The 23420-nt window shown below is 38.8% G+C and overlaps 1 protein-coding gene across 6 annotated transcripts in view; it reads left to right on the top strand.

The window, feature by feature from the left end:
- Window positions 1-1443: 1443 nt before the first annotated feature.
- LOC122611937 (catenin delta-2-like) overlaps window positions 1444-23420 on the top strand; it is a 53927-nt gene continuing 31950 nt past the window's right edge. The window contains exon 1 of one of the 6 annotated variants that reach the window (XM_043785380.1): window positions 1444-1706. In XM_043785380.1, the coding sequence (XP_043641315.1) occupies window positions 1672-1706 (35 nt within the window). In that variant the 5' untranslated portion in view covers window positions 1444-1671. Of the gene's footprint in view, window positions 1707-2869; window positions 3229-19709; window positions 19872-20163; window positions 20196-23420 lie in introns of those variants that run through there. The other 5 variants (XM_043785404.1, XM_043785390.1, XM_043785397.1 and 2 more) reach the window with 5 other exon arrangements.

The raw sequence follows: 23420 nt of genomic DNA, 5'->3' as shown, positions 1-23420 counted from the left end.
CAATAAATCCAAAATAAAAATTTAATAAAATAAAATTCAGAAAAAAAAATAATTTAAAATTGTAACATCGAAATTGAAAATAAATAGAACAATAAATCCAAACAAAAACAAGAGAGAACGCTATAGTCGAGTTCCCCGACTATCTGATACCCGTTACTCAGCTAGTGGAAGTGCGAAGGAGAATCTTCAACACTGACAGTTTTTGTCGGTTTGAGGGCGTTAGAGTGGGCGATTTTTTTGGCAAATCGATAGAATATTACAAGTCTAATACAAAAATGAAAAAATATCAAAACATTTTTCAAAAGTGTGGGCGTGGCAGCTTTGGGCGGTTTGTGGGCGTTACAGTGGGCGTGGCAAAAAGTTTTTTGGCAAGTCGTTAAAAATTTACAAGACTAATACAAAAATGAAAAAATATCGAAACATTTTTCAAAAGTGTGGGCGTGGCAGCTTTGGGCGGTTTGTGGGCGTTAGAGTGGGCGTGGCAAAAAGTTTTTTGGCAAATCGTTAGAAATTTACAACACTAATACAAAAATGAAAAAATATCAAAACAATTTTCAAAAGTGTGGACGTGGCAGTTTTGGGCGGTTTGTGGGCGTTAGAGTGGGCGTGGCAACATGAATCGACAAACTTGCGCTGCGTCTATGTCCCTGGAGTCCGTATGTTTAATCTCAACTTTCTAGCTTTCGTAGTTCCTGAGATCTCGACGTTCATACGGACAGACGGACGGACAGACGGACGGACAGACGGACAGACGGACAGACGGACAGACGGACGGACAGACGGACATGGCCAGATCGACTCGGCTACTAATCCTGATCAAGAATATATATACTTTATATGGTCGGAAACGCTTCCTTCTGCCTGTTACATACTTTTCAACGAATCTAGTATACCCTTTTACTCTACGAGTAACGGGTATAATTAACATAAAGACTTATTAATTGTCGCCCAACGGGTTCAAAAAGTAAAAGACAAAGTAGTCTCGCGCGGAACCAAAACTGGTGCAAGTGAAATCCTAAATTTATTCTTAGCTTTTAGCAAGGCAAGAAAAATATCACTGAAAAGTAATTGGTGCAGTGTAATACCAAATATTCATTCTTAGCTTTTAACAAAGCAGGAAAAATTAATCAAGAAAATAAAATTGATTAAGTGAAACAACATTCTCAACTTCTAAAGTGAGAAAAATTTAATCGAAGAAAATAAAGTTGGCAAAGCGAAACGCCATAAAAATTACCAGCTTTCAACAAAGCGAGAAAATTCAAAATAAATAAAATACAAAACGAAATAAATAAGCAAAAGAACTTCCAGCGAGAAAAATTAATGAAAACTGAAACCAAACACAAAACCAAAAAATTCCAAATAAATAAAATACAAAAACGAAATAAATAAGCAAAAGAACTTCCAGTGGGAAAAAATAAAGAAAACTGAAACCAAACACAAAACCAAAAGGGGAGAAACTTCCCCTCGCCCTACAACGGCAGCAGCAACGACAACGGCTGCGATAGCGGCAGCAGCGACAACGGCAGCAACGACAGCGGCGGCGGCGATAGCGGCGGCAGCGACGGTAGCGACAGTGACGGCAGCGGCAGCGGTAGCGGCGGCGGCAGAGACAGCGGGGGCAGCAGCAGCGACAGCGGCAGAAGCAGTACCAACAGAAAAAGCCGTCGGCAAATGCAAATTTCGAAATTAAATTTACAAACGAACATGTGAGTAAGCTTTTTGTCCAAAAACTCGCCGAACAAAAGAATATCATACAAAAAATAAATAAGAACTTGACTTTTGACTTTTAGAATATTACAAGTCTAATACAAAAATGAAAAAATATCAAAACATTTTTCAAAAGTGTGGGCGTGGCAGCTTTGGGCGGTTTGTGGGCGTTACAGTGGGCGTGGCAAAAAGTTTTTTGGCAAGTCGTTAAAAATTTACAAGACTAATACAAAAATGAAAAAATATCGAAACATTTTTCAAAAGTGTGGGCGTGGCAGCTTTGGGCGGTTTGTGGGCGTTAGAGTGGGCGTGGCAAAAAGTTTTTTGGCAAATCGTTAGAAATTTACAACACTAATACAAAAATGAAAAAATATCAAAACAATTTTCAAAAGTGTGGACGTGGCAGTTTTGGGCGGTTTGTGGGCGTTAGAGTGGGCGTGGCAACATGAATCGACAAACTTGCGCTGCGTCTATGTCCCTGGAGTCCGTATGTTTAATCTCAACTTTCTAGCTTTCGTAGTTCCTGAGATCTCGACGTTCATACGGACAGACGGACGGACAGACGGACGGACAGACGGACAGACGGACGGACAGACGGACATGGCCAGATCGACTCGGCTACTAATCCTGATCAAGAATATATATACTTTATATGGTCGGAAACGCTTCCTTCTGCCTGTTACATACTTTTCAACGAATCTAGTATACCCTTTTACTCTACGAGTAACGGGTATAATTAACATAAAGACTTATTAATTGTCGCCCAACGGGTTCAAAAAGTAAAAGACAAAGTAGTCTCGCGCGGAACCAAAACTGGTGCAAGTGAAATCCTAAATTTATTCTTAGCTTTTAGCAAGGCAAGAAAAATATCACTGAAAAGTAATTGGTGCAGTGTAATACCAAATATTCATTCTTAGCTTTTAACAAAGCAGGAAAAATTAATCAAGAAAATAAAATTGATTAAGTGAAACAACATTCTCAACTTCTAAAGTGAGAAAAATTTAATCGAAGAAAATAAAGTTGGCAAAGCGAAACGCCATAAAAATTACCAGCTTTCAACAAAGCGAGAAAATTCAAAATAAATAAAATACAAAACGAAATAAATAAGCAAAAGAACTTCCAGCGAGAAAAATTAATGAAAACTGAAACCAAACACAAAACCAAAAAATTCCAAATAAATAAAATACAAAAACGAAATAAATAAGCAAAAGAACTTCCAGTGGGAAAAAATAAAGAAAACTGAAACCAAACACAAAACCAAAAGGGGAGAAACTTCCCCTCGCCCTACAACGGCAGCAGCAACGACAACGGCTGCGATAGCGGCAGCAGCGACAACGGCAGCAACGACAGCGGCGGCGGCGATAGCGGCGGCAGCGACGGTAGCGACAGTGACGGCAGCGGCAGCGGTAGCGGCGGCGGCAGAGACAGCGGGGGCAGCAGCAGCGACAGCGGCAGAAGCAGTACCAACAGAAAAAGCCGTCGGCAAATGCAAATTTCGAAATTAAATTTACAAACGAACATGTGAGTAAGCTTTTTGTCCAAAAACTCGCCGAACAAAAGAATATCATACAAAAAATAAATAAGAACTTGACTTTTGAGTGTCTAATACTTGATGAAAATAATTTACAAATATTCAGAAAAAATAATAAGAGAAATTAAACGCAAATAAAAAGAAACAAAGTACAAAATGAATAACGTTTTGGTGTTTTAGTGTTTGATTTTGGTGCAAATAGTCTACAAATATTCAAAAAAAAATAATAAAAATAGCGAAATACAAAAATAAATAACGTTTTGGTTTTTGAATGTCTGATATTTGATACAAATACCCCTCAAATAATTCTGCAATTATTTCTGAAAAAAAAAAAACGAAATACAGAAAATAAGCAGCGTCTTGATCTTGAGTGTTCGATATTTGATACAACACCCCGCAAATATGCGTCAAATATTCTCGACAGAAAAACTACAAAAATAACGTCTTGGTTTTTGAGTGTTCGATATTTGATACAAATACCCCACAAATATTCGACAAATATTCTCGACAGAAAAAATACAAAATAACGTCTTGGTTTTTGAGGGTTCGATGTTTTATACAAATACCCTGCGAAATAGTCTGCAAATATTCTCGATTTAATTTTGTGGCCCCTGAAACATTTTTTTTTAAAATGTCCCATGTATAGGGATACCAAATACATCTCATCAGACGAAGAGGTGCTAGAACTTCTACACAACAGAGCTTCAAATCAAGAATACATCTCATCAGACGAAGAGGTGCTAGAACTTCTACACAACAGAGCTTCAAATCAAGTTGAAACACCGTCAACCAGCAACGCGGCAAAAATGCAGGCAGAACAGATAGCAAGTATGGAGGCCGCCATAGCAGGCGCACTCCAACGACAGGAACAGCTATTCGAGGCAAAATTAACCTCCATTATGGGAGAGTTGAGCCTACTTAGGGACAAAAAACCGAAAGTCCACACATATAAGGAAATACAAATAGACACAAAAGTAGTATGCAACGAGCCTCTGGACATGGTTAAGTCTGTGCCAGAGTTCGACGGGAAACAAGAAAGTTACGTTTCCTGGAGGCAGGCCACAACTGCAGCCTATAAGGTATTCGAAGCCTACGAAGGCAGCAGTAGGCACTATCAGGCAGTGGGCATTTTAAAGAACAAAGTGAGGGGCCCAGCGGCAGCTGTGCTTGCCTCGTTTAACACAGTCTTCAATTTCGAAGCCATACTAGCGCGCTTGGATTTTACCTATGCGGATAAAACTCCAACGCACGTTATAAAACAAGAACTTAGCTTGTCAAGACAGGGAGAATTACCCCTGCTAAAATACTACGACGAAATAGAACGGAAGCTAACGCTTCTAACCAATAAAACTATAATGACTCACGACGCAGCCGCAGCGGCCGTCCTAAACGAACAGCACAGGGAGGACGCTTTACACGCGTTCATATCTGGCCTAAAAAAGTTATTAAAAATTGCCGTTTTTCCGGCACAACCACGGGACTTGCCTTCAGCTTTGGCTTTAGCCCAAGAAGCTGAGTCGAGTAACGACAGAAGTGTGTTCGCGGCCTCTTTCGCCCGACACAATGAAGAAAAAGCCTATAGGCCAAATAACCAGCGACAAGCAGGTTGGAAAAATTCGCAGCCATACTACGAAAAAAATCAAAATTCGGGGGCGATAAAAAAAACCCTTATTTTGTCAGAACTCCAAAAGGAGCAAACAACTACGGTGGTTCCTTTAAACAAAGGCCACACAATAGCGCAGGGAATGACCAAAGCCAACCGGCACCAGAGCCAATGGAGGTCGATAGCTCCTCCCGGTCCAAGCATTCCACAAAGTGGCAAAGAGGGCAGTCGACACGGTCTCGACAGAAAATCAATTTTTTGCCGGAAGAAAACTCCGACGAAGAAGATTACGACTCCCTTGCCCAAGCGAACGCCACCGAAATAGAGGATGAGCTGGATGCAGAAGACTCCTGCAATTTTTTAGGGTAAAGTCCCTGCTTCCCTACATAACACGTACGGTAGCAGGAAAAGAAATAAAATTATTACTCGATACCGGCACATCCAAAAACTATATTTCTCCACTCCCGGGGCTAAAAGGCGTCGTGGCAGCGGAAAAACCTTTCACGGTAAGGTCGATTCATGGCTTTACAAAAATCGAAAAAAAATGTTTCGTTTCGGTGTTTAACGTAAAAACACCCTTTTTTATTTTAAACAGTCTTAAGGAATTTGAAGGCATTATCGGGCTCGACTTGCTTAAACAAGTAAATGCGAAACTCGATTTTACTGGAAATATAATAAATACTAGTAACGGAGCTGAAAAGATCCAGTTCACTAGAGCAGAATACGTTAACTTCATCAAAATTGATGATGAAGACGTCCTGCAATTAAGAACTCATTCAATAGGATGATTCTTAAAAATCATAGGGCCTTCGCTGACCCAGACGAAGCCCTACCATTTAATATAAACACGATCGCCACGATAAAAACTGACGGGGAGCCGGTATATTCTAAATCATACCCGCATCCCATAGGTGTGACCGAATTCGTCAATGCAGAGGTCAAACAACTTCTTGCGGACGGCGTGATAAGGCCATCCAAATCTCCCTACAACAACCCGACATGGGTTGTAGATAAAAAAGGGACAGATCAAAATGGAGTAAAAAAGAAGCGACTAGTTATCGATTTTAGGAAACTAAATCAGAGGACAGTCGACGATAAGTACCCTATACCGACAATTTCGACAATTTCGACAATACTGTCAAACATGGGCGAGTCTAAATTTTTTACGACTCTCGACCTTAAGTCAGGCTTTCACCAAATAGAGCTGGCAGAAAAAGATAGGGAAAAACAGCATTCTCTATAAACAACGGCAAATACGAGTTCTGTAGATTGCCATTTGGGCTTAAAAACGCCCCAAGCATTTTCCAAAGGGCCATCAACGATGTCCTACGGGACGGAATCTCGAAAATCTACGTCGATGACGTCATAATCTTCTCAAAAACAAAAGAAGAACACGTTAAAGACGTGGATTGGGTTTTAACGAAACTCTTAGAAGCAGACATGAGAGTATCTCAAGAAAAGTCAAAGTTCTTTAAAAAGAGCGTTGAGTACTTGGGGTTTATTGTGTCGCAAGGGGGATTGCGAACTTCACCCGAAAAGGTAAAGGCCATAAAACAATTCCCCCTACCAAAAACGCTTTTCGAGCTCAGATCATTTCTGGGCCTAGCAAGCTACTATAGGTGCTTTATAAAAGACTTTGCGAAAATCGCAAGGCCTTTAACGAGCATCCTAAAAGGCGAAAACGGAAAAGCAAGCAAATATCAGTCAAGAAAGATTGACATTGATATGACTAAGGAACAGAAAGAAGCGTTCGACAGGTTGAGAGAAATCTTGGCATCAGAGGACGTTTTATTTTCATACCCAGACTTCAAGAGACCATTCGATTTAACAACGGATGCGTCGGGCTTTGGTCTAGGAGCAGTGCTATCTCAGGATGGCCGATTACTATGATATCGCGCGCCCTGCGGGATAACGAGAAAAACTATGCAACCAATGAGCGAGAGCTCCTCGCCATAGTTTGGGCGCTAAAAAACCTCCGCAATTACCTGTACGGTGTAAAAGGCTTGCAGATCTTTACCGATCACCAGCCACTTACCTTTGCCGTTTCAGACAAAAACCCTAACGCGAAATTGAAGCGCTGGAAAGGGTTTATCGACGACCATGGTGCTAAATTGGTCTACAAACCGGGGAAAGAAAATCTTGTGGCAGACGCTTTGTCTCGCCAAAACATAAATGCCCTCGAAAATGAACAAGATTCGGATGTAGCAACCATTCACAGCGAACAATTGCTGACTTACACCATAGACACAACAGAAAACCCGGTAAACTGTTTTAGGAACCAAATAGTAATTGAAGAAGGAAACAGCTTCTCGGTGGACACATTCATCTTGTTTAAAAGCAAGGTGAGGCACATAATAAGAATCCCTAACCGGGAAAATCTTCTTAATGCTCTACAAGAAGTAGTAAATGCCGAGGTAGTGAACGCAATATATTGCTCCTTACCGATCTTGGCATTTATTCAACACCGACTAGTTGAACTGTTCCCAAGCACTTCTTTCAAACACACGAAGAGCTTTGTCCAAGACATTACCGATGCAACCGAACAACGGGAAATCGTTATAACGGAACATAACAGGGCCCACCGAGCCGCACAGGAAAACGTAAAGCAAATCTTGAGGGACTACTTTTTCCCTAAGATGCTTCGGCTAGCAACAGAAGCAACTTCAAATTGCAAGACCTGTGCAATGGCGAAATACAAACGTCACCCATCCAAGCAAGAGGTAGCGAAAACACCGATACCCTCCTTTGTGGGGGAAATCCTCCACGTTGACATTTTTTCAACGGACGGAACCCTGTTTCTCACCTGCATTGATAAATTTTCAAAATTCGCCACAGTGCAAGCCATCGCATCGAGGGCTATTTCGGACGTAAAATCCCCGTTATTGCACATAGTAAATTTCTTCCCGAAGATAAAAACCATTTACTGCGATAATGAAAGATCGTTGAATTCTGAAACCATCAAAACGATCCTGCTAAACCACTTTAATATAACCATTTCCAACGCCCCGCCTCTACATAGCACCTCAAACGGTCAAGTAGAGAGGTTTCATAGTACCCTGGCAGAAATTGCCAGATGCTTGAAGCTCGAAACCAACCTGAACGATACGACCGAATTGATTCTGCTAGCAACTAACAGATACAACAATTCAATTCACTCGGTTACTAACGAAAAACCGATTGAAATTATCCACTCGAAGTCTAAAGAATTCGAAGGGATAATTAGCAAAAAAATTAAGCGGGCCCAGAAAAAGACCCTTGACCAGGTGAATAAAGATAGGACCTATAAGGACTATCAAGTTGGTGAAAAGGTGTTCTTAAAAACAAACAAACGCCTAGGGAACAAACTTTCTCCGCTATGTTCGGAGGAAGCCATATAGGCAGACCTGGGGACCACGGTCTTAATAAAGGGGAGGGTGGTCCACAAAGAAAATCTACGATAAACACCTTCGCAAGATCCTTGACCCCGTTTCCTATCTTTTTATATTTTTTTTAGGTTACGATATTACATTATAATCCTTATACTAACGACGGTATGGACAGACGCGAAGGTAAGACTTAACGACTATACGAACGCGGACTACATCCCAATAGAAGACAACGAAATTGTCATCTGGGAATCGTACGGATACTTACAACACTCGACGAACATGACAACGTACGAAGACTACGCCGACCAGACGGAGACGATGACAAAGACATTTACAGACGACCACAGGACTCCAGTAATAATGACGGACTTGACACACATTCGCAAATTAGTAGCCACCTTAAGATTCCACCATAGGGCTGCTAGGAGTCTAAATTTGATCGGGACAGCATTAAAGGTCATCGCCGGCACCCCCGACTTCAATGACTGGGAAAAAATTAAATTCAATCAGGAACAGTTAGAAAGAACCGAAGAGGGTCAAACGGAATTGAATATCAAATTTCAGACACGCTTGAACGAACTCGCTAATTCATTAAACCAAATTAAAAAAACTGAAACAAATAGAGAAACCCACCTCCTGGAAATCATTTTGGCAAAAAATAGAATTGTTATCACAGATTTAGAGAATATTCTTATGGGCTTAACCCTGGCAAAATTAAACATTGTAAGTCCGGCAATTTTGGACGAAACCGATATTGGCGAATTTAGGGACAGACAGCTTATTGACGTTAGCTTAATAGAATTATTAGAAGTATCTAGTGTAAGCGTTTTTCAAAATTTTGAAATTTTACATTTTTTAATTAAATTTCCTAGCCCTAAGGTCATATGTAAGAAAATTACTGTCTTTCCGGTCCAGCGCAGCAACAAGATCTTAAACTTCGAAGACGGAAACTTAGTGGCCGAATGCAAAGCTCGAAACCTCAACATCGGGCACTGCAAGACGACGGTCGGCGCCACCTTCTTCAGGGAACTTCAAAATGGCACCTGCGCCCAGCAGAAAGTTTCCGGGGCTGTTGCTCACTGCTCCACACTCCCGGGTCACCTGGATCCAGTGACGATTGTTGATCACGGCACTCTCATTGTGAACGACGCCAATGTAACCATAACCGACGACCAAGGACGAGAGTAAAGGATATCCGGCACCTACCTAGTAGCCTACTCCAGCAAGGTAGCTCTGAATGGTACTTGGTTCATCAATCAGCTGGGAAATTCAAAAAAGAACCCGGCTGTGTCGGCCATGGCTGTTGTAAACGTCACGGCTCATCAGAACCGATTAAGCCTTACACTCCTCCACGAGCTGAGTCTGAGGAACCTCCACCACATTGGGGCCCTTAGAAAAAAACTTACCATGGGGTCCCTCCTCAGCAACTCCTTCGCCTTACTTGCTGCCCTCCTATTGTGCTGTACCATTGGGATTGGCTACCACCTCTTACGGGCCAGAAGCCACGCCGAGCCAGGAGCCAGCACTGATGCAGAGCCAGCGGGTCCCCGAGACGGCGACCTCTTAAAGGAGGGAGGAGTTAACACCAGCAGTTTTCACAGAGTGAAACTGCCGAGTTGCGGGCCATATCCGGTGGCCTGCACGCGCATTGAAAAGACCGCTGATCCCGCACTTGCGCAATTGCCCGGAGTCCGAGCCAAACATTCGCGGAGCGAGTAATCGGCCGGATACAGAAGTGCTGACCTGGCCCTCTGCCGGCAGCGCTGCAACACACCAGAGGCCTGGAGTTGCATTAGATTGTAAACTTAAGTTCAGTAAATAATTGTACTCCAGAGCTTACGCTCTGTACTTATTGTAACAATCGAATATTAATCTCTCACCCTAACGGGGGAGTAGAATAATAAATGATAATAAAATTAACATAAAGACTTATTAATTTATATGTACATACAACACACATGCAGAACTACCCTGCAGTACCAAAATTCCTCGCCCGTATTTTTCCTCGCGAGAGTTCGAAAAAACAAAAAGAAATCTCACAGGCCTTTCTTAGTAAAGTTTCAAGCCGAATTGTGTCGTGGCTACGACGCTGCCGTTGCCCGCAGATCATATTTGTTGGGACTGGTACTGAAGGGTAGCGCCGCTTGCCACGTGCAAATTTTACTATTTGCGTTAAGTATGTACATAAACATACATATTTGTATGTACATACCCGTCAGTACCAGTCGCAAAGGATTACCAAAGGAATCCCAAGGTTTTCTCCAGGAATCCTCGAGGAGTCCCAAGGAAATTTCCATACAAATCGGCGAGGAATTTTCATACAACAGGCGTTCGTGGCGAGGAATTCGAAGTACCCGAGGAATTCTGGGGAATATCGAAAAACAAGCAAGGTCTCTTCTCGAGGAAGACTAGAGGAATTTCCTCGGAATTTCCTCTAGTATTCTCCTCATAAATTCCTCGGGAAAATAACTGTAAACCGTGAAAAATCTCCAAGAAACGTAAAAAATTTATTTAATTGGTAAATTTAATTTTAATTTTTATTTTTAATTCCATTAATTTTTTTGCTATAATATATATTAATATCATGTAGTTTGGAATGCAATAAGCTATGCTAATTTACCAATGCGAAGCACTACTTTATATATTTCACGTTGAAAATTTTCCAAACACCACGTGTCACGTTCTACAATTGAATGCATATGCATAAGAAAAGGGGTGACCGAAAACGAAACCGAAAATTCTAACCGGCACACAGGGTATACTCGACCGTAATGATCCCGTGTAATTAGAATTACATAGGCAAATAATTAAATACGGACGCATTGGCGTTCCCTATAACGACAGTTTAATTTCTATCAAAATTTCAAATCCTTAAATCAACAAATAAATATTAAGTATACACTTAAAAATATAAAAAATATCCCACCAATTATTAAAACGGTATTCAGAAGACTATACATAGCGTTTTTTTCTCTACTCTGAATTTGGTTCCTCTCACCCTCTTTTTCGGTCACTGCTCTGAACTACTTCGAAAAAAAAACAACAAATATGAACTTCGAACATATGCAGCAGCAAAGCCAAGACAAAATTCGGCTTGACTTCGGTGTTTGAACATTTGCTAAAAACGGCCTGTGAGATTTGTTTTTTCGAACTCTCGCGAGGAAAAATACGGGCGAGGAATTTTGGTACTGAAGGGTATACCATATACATACATACAAAAGTATGCATTTGTGAGAAATATTCGAGACCAAAAATTAATGCAAAAAATTATGCAAGTTTTAACATGTAGAATAGCTATTATAAATGTATATACTTATACAAAAAAAATTTCATTGCAATTGGTGTTATAATTGAAAAAAAAACTATTATTTTTGTTTAATTAATAAATATTAAAATGTTAATTATTTTGATCTTTTTTTGTGCTTATTCTTATGTTTCTTAAATTAATTCAGTATCTTATATTACGTGAGCCAATTTAGAACCGACATTAAATTAAAAATGAGAATTAATTTTTAAACGATATAAGTTCGCACGATGTTATGGCGCTCAAGGGCGACATAAGTTCGCCGTCGGCGGAATAATGTCGTTTCTATCTGGGCAAACTTATGTCGTACTTAAGCGTCATAAGATCGGTCGAAGTAATTTTTGAACGACATAAGTTCGTGCGATCTTATGACGCTTAGAAACGACATTAGCTCGCTGAAAAAAAACGCCATAATTTCGCGGACAAAATATACTGGGCGAAATTATGACGGCGGAATTATGACGCTATGCCAGTAACGGGTATAATAATTTAAGAAGCCTACATATCATAGTTGACAATAATTGAAATTTAGCCTTGCAACTCTACTAGAAGTGTTTTTGCCCACCATCGGCATATTAGCCATACTATGGGAGCTATAAGATACAGTTGTCCGATTTAGCCAATTTTTTTTCTACATGTTATAATTTAGATTTTTGGGAAAAATATCATAACGATGTCTGAACGGGAACTATTTATGGCCGCGGTTCGCTACAAGTCCAACCACTGTGCAGTGTAGCGACGACTAGACTCTTCGATCGGTACATTTAAGAAGCTGTTCGTGAGACATGACAGTGATTACTTTTGCAGATTCATCATTTAAGGGTCTTAGTATCATAAGAACTGTCTCTGAGTACAATCCTGTTCAGCTGACGGAAATCAATACAAATTTTGTTTGTTCCGTTTTCTTCTTCACTATGACCACTCGACTTCCGAAATTTAACGTTGGCTTCTGTATTATTTCAGTCTAAAGCCAATTGTCCACGCGCTCTCTTTCGGCGGCCGCTTCCATAGGTGAATACCGTCTTGGTTGGTGACGAAATGGTTTTATTTGTTTGTCCGGTACGATCCTCTTTTGTACAGGACACTCGATTGGAGATTAAGCAGGCTTGTAATTGTCGACCAACGGCTAAATTATTTGCTTGAACTGTTCAGAAACGTCTGTTATTTTCGGTCTCGACAATATTGTATATAGATAGCTCATTATTTCCGGAACAACAAATTGTTTTACCTTAGCTCCATCGACACACACGGCTCCCGTAAATGTATTGTTTTTACATTTCCTATGCCTCGCAGTACAGTGAAAAATTCTGCAAGTTTTACGTCTGTCAGTTTCTTAAAAACTGAGTTGCAAACGATTAACACATCCGCTCCATTGTCCACGAGACAATTTATTTCAAGTCCGTTCACTGAACCACCTGCACAGGTCTGGATACTTGTGGACACTCTCTTGCATGTTGTATCTGTCTTGCAATCCTTTCTCAGGTGCTCAGCTGACCCGCAATTAAAGCAACGAGCATTTCGGTGGCTTGTATGTGTTTTTCTTGCCACCACTGTATGACTTGACTTGATTGGACATGCACTTGCGGTGGTATATCTCGAATTTCTCTTTAAACTTGTAAAACTCTTTGCAGCTGTACAAGTTAAATTTGAATTCACTTGATATATCTAATCCGTCCACAATGTATCCAATAAGGGACTCTTCGTCGATCGTTCCCTGTGCTACTGTATTTCATAATGAAAATATTCTTTTGAAAGCTCTCATCATTCTTCTTTATTCGCTCTCCCAGATTGACGTGTATATCAGCACTTCTCATTGTACGCCTACATTATGTAGTTAATACGTTTTTCAACTGCTCAAACTTATTAACTACTTCCCAATCTAAGAACAGGTTTGCCAGCTTTGTTCTCTTTCCACGTGCATGTAAGCATTTCTGTTGTTCGCTCAAGCCATATGCCTCTGCCTTTACTCGTTACAAGCAGTCCAAACAGAGTGGACAATTTTAACTAGCTTCTCGCGGTTCATTCCAAAATTCCATTCCTGAGGAGAATGTTAATTGAAGACTTAATTATACCCGTTACTCGTAGAGTAAAAGGGTATACTAGATTCGTTGAAAAGTATGTAACAGGCAGAAGGAAGCGTTTCCGACCATATAAAGTATATATATTCTTGATCAGGATCAATAGCCGAGTCGATCTGGCCATGTCCGTCCGTCTGTCTGTCCGTCTGTCTGTCCGTCCGTATGAACGTCGAGATCTCAGGAACTATAGAAGCTAGAAAGTTGAGAGTAAGCATACAGCCTCCAGAGACATAGACGCAGCGCAAGTTTAACGATTCATGTTGCCACGCCCACTCTAACGCCCACAAACCGCCCAAAACTGCCACGCCTACACTTTTGAAAAATGTTTTGATATTTTTTCATTTTTGTATTAGTCTTGTAAATTTCTATCGATTTGCCAAAAAACTTTTTGCCACGCCCACTCTAACGCCCAAAAACCGTCAAAAACTGTCAGTGATGAAGACTCTCCTTCGCACTTCCACTAGCTGAGTAACGGGTATCAGATAGTCGGGGAACTCGACTATAGCGTTCTCTCTTGTTTTCTTTTGCAACGCTTCTGGGAGATAGAAAGTTGTCCGGACCCAATAATTCAGTCTACATAGGAAGAGTTAGACTGTTTTTGTTTTTTTTCTCTCTTTTTTCTTATTTATTTTAAGTGACAAACAATAAGTTGTTAAATCTTATTCTAAACTAATTAATTATCATTTTATAAAATGATTTGACTACGTGGCCTAACAAATTTAACGCTGGGCTGATTGTTCGTTGCGGTGCAGTCGGCTTTAGCTGCGTACTTTAATAAGTTTTCTTGCAAGGGGATTCTGATGTGTGGCTAGTTTTTCCTTGTATTTTTATTTTTTTCTAATATTGTCTCAATGACAAATTTTATTTGTAGGTCTCTGTGTATACTTCGGAAGATACCATGGAGGTCCAGTTATGATTCTTAGAATCCTAGACTGTGCTCGCTGTACAATATCGATGCTGCTTCTCGATGCATTGCCCCATATGGGTTTTAGGACAGAGTTGTACAAAAGGAGTTTCTACTTCAGACTTAGAGGAGAGCGAACGTTTATAAGCCAGTTTAGATCCCTTGCTTTAAGTTTCAGGTGCGTCGTCTTGGCCTCTATATGTTTCCGCCAGGTGAGTCGCTTGTCCAGATGAATACCTAGGTATGTTACGTCATCGGCTTGTGGGATGGGAGTGTGGTTCATGACCAAGGGCGGGCAGCTTTGCTTGTTTAGGGTAAACGTAACCTGTTTGCATTTTTGTTCGTTTACTCGTATGCGCCAATCTGAAAGCCAATGCTCTACACATGTTGAATGACGTGCTAGTTGCATCGTAGCTTTTATCTGGATCGACTCAGTATTGCGGTATCGTCAGCGAATGTGGATGTGGTAAGCTGGTGGTCTGTTGGGATGTCTGCCGTGTACAGGGTATATAGAATTGGGCCCAGAACACTTCCTTGGGGCACTCCAGCTTCTATGGTACAATCGCTTAAAGTGCTTGAACTGCATCTGACCGCGAACACTCGTTGGTATCGGTAAGAATTTAGAAGCTTATGAAAGTTTTGAGGTTTGATTATTTTAAACATAAGGCCATCCAAACATACCCTATCGAATGCTTGTGCAACGTCTCAGAATAAAGCTGTGCAATATTCTTGATGTTCAAAAGCAGTTCGAATTTCTGTTGTGTTGCGGTTAGTCTGCTCAATAGCTCCATGTTTTGCGCGAAAACCAAATTGATGCGTTTTGGTTTGAGGCGTTTTTTCAAATAACTTTTGAGTTAAAGAGCAAGCAAATTTGTAGAACTGCACACATTGCGAGCTCGATGATCATTTTCGGGGATATTAAATCGACGCTAGGTGATTTTCCAGTCTTCAGTTGCTCTTTAATGACCTTCGTTATTTCGCTTGGCCGAAATTCTATGGGATCTTGTGGTGCCAAGTCAGATGCAGTTAAGGATGGGAGAGTGAATGAGTTATTGACTGGATTTGGTGGGAATACTTTTTTGAGATGATCAGCGAAGGCCCTTGCTCTTTCCGTATTACTGCGAGACCAGTTTCCGGTAGAGTTACGAAGGGGTACAACAGTTTCTGTTGGTGGGTTTCCATAATGAGTTTTTAATGCTGGTGGGCGTGAGATTCTCAATATACCGTAGTTGAGCGTCCGCTTCTTCGTTCTTAAGCGCTTTGGTAAGTCTGCGAGAAGCTGCTTTTAGTCTACGCTTTGCGCCAGGTGATCTGTGCTCCTGCCATTCCCTTCGAAGACGTCGTTTTTCAAGCACTAGCAGTTCAGTATTTCGACTTGTCATGTTAAACTTTATATTGCGTGCGTGGGTGACTTATGGAGTTGTTGCTTTTGGTGCAGCGACTAGTGTTGATTTCAGGTCACCAGTAAACTGATCAATGTCTTTCTCGTTTTCAAAGGGTGATTATTCTGTCCGAGATTCCTATCAGCAGGCCATGCGGAGGTTTCTATATCTTGAGAGGAAGCCTAATCGGAATCCTGCCGTGAAGTATTCTGCACTCATGAAGGAGTATTTTCGCCTTTCGCATATGTCGCTTGTTTCTTCAACCCTGGTCAGTTATTTCCGATACTTCCTACCGCATCACTGTGTCATGAAAAAAGATAGCTCTACAAAAAAGCTACCTGGTGTCTTTGACTTCTTCTGGTTACTCTCTTAATGATCTGTTAATGTCGGGTCCCGTCATCCAGCCCAAGCTGTTTCATACATTAATCCGGTTTCGTTCGCACCCTATTGCTTGTACAGAGGACATCTGCAAGATGTATCGCTGTGTTAGGATTTCGCACGAGGACAGATACTTGTAATGCATTTTATGGACGGACTCACCAACAGAAGAAGTTAAAGTGTATAAACTAGACCCTGTTACGTACGGCACCAATCCAGCCTCCTACTTGTCGTGTTGCTCCATTAAGCTGGATCTTTGTGGTGCAGATCTCTTAGCTAGACTTATGCATGAGGTAGCTAGTCTAAAAATATTTAATGACCGGAATTACTGTTGGTGCGACTCGACTGTGGCGTTGTCCTGGATTCGTGATGAACCTTCGAGATTCAATGTTTTTGTGGCTGATAGGATTGCATCTATTCCGACAGCCTTAAATCCAGCCGACATTCTCTCCGGAGGTGCTCTTTACTCTGAGCTGCACGAGTTTCCGGTCTGGATACACGGACCGTTCTTTCTAATCGGGTCAGAAAAAGATTTGCCATCTATTAGTCTTACTGAGATGCTGCTGCCTGAGCTTCGAAGTGTATTGCTCCGTATGTGGGCATAACCATTTGCTATAAATTTGCTATAAAGATGTTGGGGATAAAGCTAGTCATTGAATTGTGACACATGTAGCTGAGCTTCTCAAAGACAGTAGCTAACGGCAGAGTCCGTATACGACAGCAATTCGTCGTCCCAAGCGCCTAGTACCCAGCATCGCAGTCCGCACTATCCTAGTCGCCCTAGTATGGGAACGCTTCCCTAAGCCCATCTGCTCGCAACCTATATATGCAAACTATATGCACATATAAAAGGATAAAAATATGTCGACATCGGTGAATTGTTATTAACTGGTAGCGGTGTCTGTTGTAATCTTCGCAGATTGCGTATGGTAACTTTTTGTTGATGTTACTACGAAGATACAATTTAAATTTAATTCGAAATTGTATGTTTAAGTTTATTTAAGTTGAACGTCCTGTAAGATGTCTATAATGAAATATATTCCATAATGGGTACCTGAGCTAAACAGTTTCAATGTAAATGTCTCGTCTCGTCTTCTTATTTTACTATTATTCGCATCGACTGTATCCTGTCCCTTAACTTCCTAACTCTGTCCACAAATTTTAGTGTGTGACGGAGGTTTTGATTAGGGAGTATCGCCCCCTAGCAATTTCCCTCAGGTAGTCGGATTCTGAAGCCAAAGTATGCACCCAATCGGTATTCACTTCATCGCGTTTGTCTCATAGTTATAATATGCCTTTGAATCCTGTCTTTTACCCAAACATTTTAGAACCACGGTTAAAAGAGAATTCTCGTTGCTTTACTTGTAGGAAATATATTATTGTATGTTAAACTAGTTCTGGACTTATGTAATTGTAGTTTCTTTTCTTAAAGGCACACGCCCTTTTTCTCGGATCACTTAAATTTTTGTGAGAAGCATCTGAATTAAACTAATTAATATTACTGGTAATTGATACATTTTATAAGCAACAACATATAAAACTCAGTAAAAGTTATTTTTTAAGGTAAATAGTTGTAAAACATTAGTATACCCGTTACTTGTAGAGTAGAAATAAGCGCTTCCGATCATATAATATTATATATGTATATATAATATAGTAAATGTTGTGTGTGAAAATATTAGGATTTATCAAAAAAATTAATTTTAAATAAGTTCAATATCGAATATTTATTTTACAATTTATAACATCTTGATAGAAGAGCATTTTTATTTCTAAATTCATTATTAGGGATATACACAAGAAAGAACGCTATAGTCAAATTCCCCGACTATCTGATACCCGTTACTCAGCTAGTGGAAGTGCGAAGGATAGTCTTTAACACAGACAGTTTTTGGCGACTTGTAGGCGTTAGAGTGGGCGTGGCATAAAGTTTTTTGGGATATCGAAATTTACAAGTCTAATCCAAAAGTGGAAAAATATCAAAACATTTTTCAAAAGTGTGGGCGTGGCAGTTTTGCGCGGTTTGTGGGCGTTCGAGTGGGCGTGGCCAAAAGTTTTTTTGCAAATCGATAAAAATTTACAAGACTAATACAAAAATGAAAAAATATCAAAACCTTTTTTAAAAGTGTGGACGTGGCAGTTTTAGGCGGTTTGTGGGCGTTAGAGTGGGCGTGGCAACATGAATCGACAAACTTGCGCTGCGTCTATGTCCCTGGAGTCTGTACGCTTAATCTCAACTTTCTAGCTTTTGTAGTTCCTGAGATCTCGACGTTCATACGGACGGACAGACGGACAGACGGACGGACAGACGGACAGACGGACGGACAGACGGACATGGCCAGATCGTCTCGGCTATTGATCCTGATCAAGAATATATATACTTTATATGGTCGGAAACGCTTCCTTCTGCCTGTTACATACTTTTCAACGAATCTAGTATACCCTTTTACTCTACGAGTAACGGGTATAAAAATATATCAAAATATCGATTAATCGATATATAAAAAAAGCGGCATATATAGTGATGTTTTTTCTCATGATAAATTGAATATCGTTTGAGTGAAAAGAAAACGTACCGAAAACGGAGGTGAACCTTGCAGTTCTCAACGTGGTCCGATTGCATGGCAAGCGGTCAGCGCTCCAACGGCGGATATCGCCGCCCTGAGTCAGCACGAGGTGCGGGGTAAGGTGGAGTGTCAGCGTTCCCGTGATTGGTACGACGGATGACGCCGTACTGAGTCGGCGGAAGTAATTTAAAACAGCGCAACCTGCAATGTTTGCAGCAATTCCATTAAAATTCCACACATCAAAACTCTTGTCACACTTCACCAATAGGTGAATAGATGACTAATAAGTATACATAGTCAAGAAGTGCAAGTTTACAATATAAGAATATAAGAATCTATCCATACCAGCAACTTAACTATTTTTTAAATTGTATTTTTTGTAATTGTATTTATTATATTTTGAATTCAAAAGTATAATGCGTTTAAAATATTTTGTTTACCTGGTTCCGACTAAAAAATGCTTTGTTGAATTCGTTTGTAAAAATCAGCTAATAATTCATTAAAAAATACATGTAACAAAATCTCTCAAAATCTAAAAAACTTTGTTAAAAATAAAACAGATGTTTTCTTTCAATAACAATATTATTTTATTTGTCTATAAATACAATAAAATTAATTCAGCTTTAATCAAGAGAAGCTATTGGTGAAAGTGAAACCAAAAATTATTATATTAACAAAATATTAAAAATACTCGATATATCGATTTTTTCGGAAGATATATATTTTAGAATTTTTTAAAAAGTGAAATATCATACTTAACTTTTACATATTTCACAACCTTTTTTATGGACTAAAAGCATTGTTATGATTGGCGATAATTAGTAGATGTTTTCACAAGTATTCGATTAACCTATAGTCTGCTTAGATTATCGAACAAGTTAATAATGAACTAGTTCTTTGGTTACAACTCCAGATTTTCCTCTTATTTTGTGTGTGAACTAATATACTTCAATATAAAGAATATCTTATTTGATCGGATCTTGGTGAATATGTAGTGTTACATATGGACATTTATCGAAGCCCAATCTAGCACATATTGACTAATTCGGGTATGTGATATTATTCTAAGCCTACATATGTTGAAACTCACAAATGAAAAGTGCAAAGTGGGTGGTAATAAAATTAAAATAGTTTTTCTCTTATGAAATCCATAAATTAGAAATATGCTAATTCCTGTAACATAATAAAACCAAGAAAAATCGATAATTTAGTTCGAACTAAACAAACAGTATGACGAAATATGTATTTATGTGTATGTGTATATACAAAAATGCTTAAACAATCATTTTTTCTTTGTTAATTCAGATCTTATTAATACGAAAATGTATAATACCTGACTCCTATGAGTACACACCTATGAGGGGAGTGGTAAGGTATAACAATGAAAGAATTGCAATAATATTCCCTCTATTCATTAAAAAAAATGAATACGTACATATATGTATATATTATTTTGTCTATGCCGTCTACGCCTGCCGCTTAAAATGTTTTGCGCTTGAAGGAAATATGTACATATATATACACTCTTATTAACCCGTCCCAAGAGATTTGATCTTAAGTTATTTTAATCGGGCTTAGATCGTTTGTTAGTAATATTTTAGCTTTTTCCGTCATTTTATCAAGCTATGTATATTTAATAGCAACTCGCTTCTATTTAAAGAGTATATATAAAGTAATTTTATTGTTATTTTTAAATTATTATAGGTTAACATTTAACAATATCTGTATAGGAACTTAAATCATTTTCAATTATGTTTTACATAATATATAATATTTATGGTGTGCGTATGTATTCTGATATTTTACCAAAAATATTCAGTAGCTTATTATTGATTGCGTTTATGTCCTAAACTTTTTTTTTGTAATTAATAATTAAATTTCTATATATTTTTTCAAATTTTGTATTCTTGGATATACTTTGAACAGATATTCCTATTTTTGTATGTTTACCTTTACTTCATTCATCGCTCTTTCTTTTGAACCATTATATTTTTTTAATGGCTTGTAATGCAGTCGTTGACTATAGCATGAAACAAGCTTTTTTCAAAATTTGAAAATTTCACAAAATTGCAGCGATTTGAAACCAAAATTGCACTTTTTGACCATGTTTTCCAATCTAAAATAGACTATAAGAAATCGGAAAAAAAAAATTTGTCAAAAAAAGTCTGTGTCATGCCATAGCCAGATGTTTTGTGTATAAGTGACGCTTTACAGATTTAGGATATCTTCTATAGTTTCGAAGAAACCTTGACAACCGTTTTGAAAAAAACCACTTTTGGGAAAACGCGTTTAAAGATAAATGATACGTTTGCATGTTTTTAGTTATGTCTACATTAGAAATATGCAAAAAAAAAAATTAATTTTTTTAAACCGCGAAGGTAGACGACCCACTTAATTGAATAGCTGTTTCTAGGAAAGTTATTCAATATACATAATATATATAATATATTATATATATATATATCTATATATATACAAATTGAGAACAAGTTTGCTGAATGATTATAACTCCAGAACGCATGAGCCGATTTCAACGGTTTTGCATTCGTTGGAAAGGTCTCGGGCTCCGTTAGGACAAGAGCAAAGAAAATTCTGGAAAAAGTCAAAAGAAAAGCGGGAAAAAGGTTATTTACATGCAGCGCCATTTTTAAAACATAGGATGTGTACTGTGCATTTGAGGTTAAACTCACCACTTTCACCTTCTTCGACTTCCTCATCCTCATCCTCCTTCTTCTTCATCAATTAGAAGATACACGAGCCGAACGCCATAAAGCAAGAAGACTAAAGCATCAACAATCACGCAGGTTTTCAGAAGAAGGAGGAGGAAGACGAAGAAGGAAGAAAAAGGTAGAAGAAGAAGAAAGAGGATGAAGAAGAAAAAAAATGATGAAAAAGAAGAAGGAAGAGGAGGAAGACGAAGAAGGAAGAAGAAGAAGGAGGATTAAGAAGATGGAGTAGGAAGAAGGAGAAGGATTAAGAAGATGGAGGAGGAGGAAGAAGGAATACGGAGCATGAAGAAGTCAGAAGAAGAAGGAAGAGGTGGAAGACGAAGGAGGAGGAGGAAGACGAAAAGGGATAAAACGGTGAATTTAACCTTAAATGCACGATCCACATCATTTACACAGTTAAACTTACCACTTTATTGAATCTAAAATTTCATTGATTTAAGCTGCATTTTTTTTTATTCAATTTTGTGCTTTTGGAAATCAAATTGGATATTTTATTTGGAAAAATTGACATTGAACATAAACATGCGTGTTCAATAACACAATGATCAATCTGCAGAACGGTTTTCGAAGCAATTATTAGAAATCGGAAGTGGCAAAGTTCCAAATACAAATGGCTTGATCACTTTGCCAAACAATTTTTGTACAATTCTACAATCTAAAGGCAAATTAATAGAAAGCGTTTTTCCAAATAAAATTCGAAATCATAGAAATCACGATTGGTTGGAATTTAAATGCACCAAAATTGTGCAATGGCACAAGATTGGTTGTAAAAAAATTGATGCCGAATTTAATTGAAGCCACGATATTGACTAAAAAAGCGAAAGGAGAAATGGTGCTCATACCGCGTATTTCGTTGATACCAACAGACATGCCGTTTGAATTTAAGCGACTGCAATTCCCAGTGCGTCTATCATTTGCCATGTCCATCAATAAGGCACAAGGACAAACGCTTCAAGTATGCGGGTTGAATTTGAAAGAGCCGTGTTTTTCTCATGGGCAGCTATACGTAGCCTGTTCAAGAGTTGGCATTCCAAACTCTTTATTTGTATTCGCTCCAAATGGACAAGTTTATCCAAATGTTTTGTAAATAACAATTTTCAAATAAAATAAATGAATAAGGGAATTTTTCATTGAATTTTAAGACTGCATGCGGCGAAGCGCATAGTGCCCACTAGTATAATATATTATTCAATATATACAATTGAGAACTTAAATCCATGTTTCCTAAAATAAATCTTAGAAATATATTGTCCTGTTTCTTGTTTCTTGTTTCTTGCCAATACAAGATATTTAAATGATTGCATTCTGGGACGGCTGTTCTAGTAGTGTTTTCTAAAACTTTGTTTTAAAATGTTCCGCCATAAGAGTTGTCAAAGTCGAGAAATTAAGTTTACCATATTGTATGAAATTCTCTAAATATGTACTTATTTCGTTGACAAGAACAATTTAATTTAAATCCAATGAAAGAAATCTCAAAATTCTTATTATATATAGATAGAATTGAATAGGATATATTTTAAGATTGTGGGTTTGACCAAAGACATTAGAATAACAAGATGCGTAACGCCATACAATTTTTTGCACACGGTTTTTTTGTGCTGGCTCTAGAGCTGGCTCCAGGCTCCCTAGAAATTTTGTTCAAAAGTCAGAGAGCGGAGAGCTCTAGAGCCAGCAGCTCTCTTTTACGCATACAGCGACAGCTAACCACTGCACTATGGGTAAAAACCCGGAAATTTTGGTATTTATTCCAATTTTAAGGATAGACTTGAATTTTTTTATATGTATTATTAGGATTAATAGAATTTCGAATTTTGTTTATTTTTTGATCTGACCACGCCTTTATCTCCGCCCACAAAAGCTTGATTTATA

The sequence above is a fragment of the Drosophila teissieri genome, chromosome 2L, assembly GCF_016746235.2.
Source record: "Drosophila teissieri strain GT53w chromosome 2L, Prin_Dtei_1.1, whole genome shotgun sequence".
NCBI lineage: Eukaryota > Metazoa > Arthropoda > Insecta > Diptera > Drosophilidae > Drosophila > Drosophila teissieri.
The sequence above is the reverse complement of the archived record's forward strand: the minus strand, read 5'-3'. Positions and strand labels throughout refer to the sequence as shown.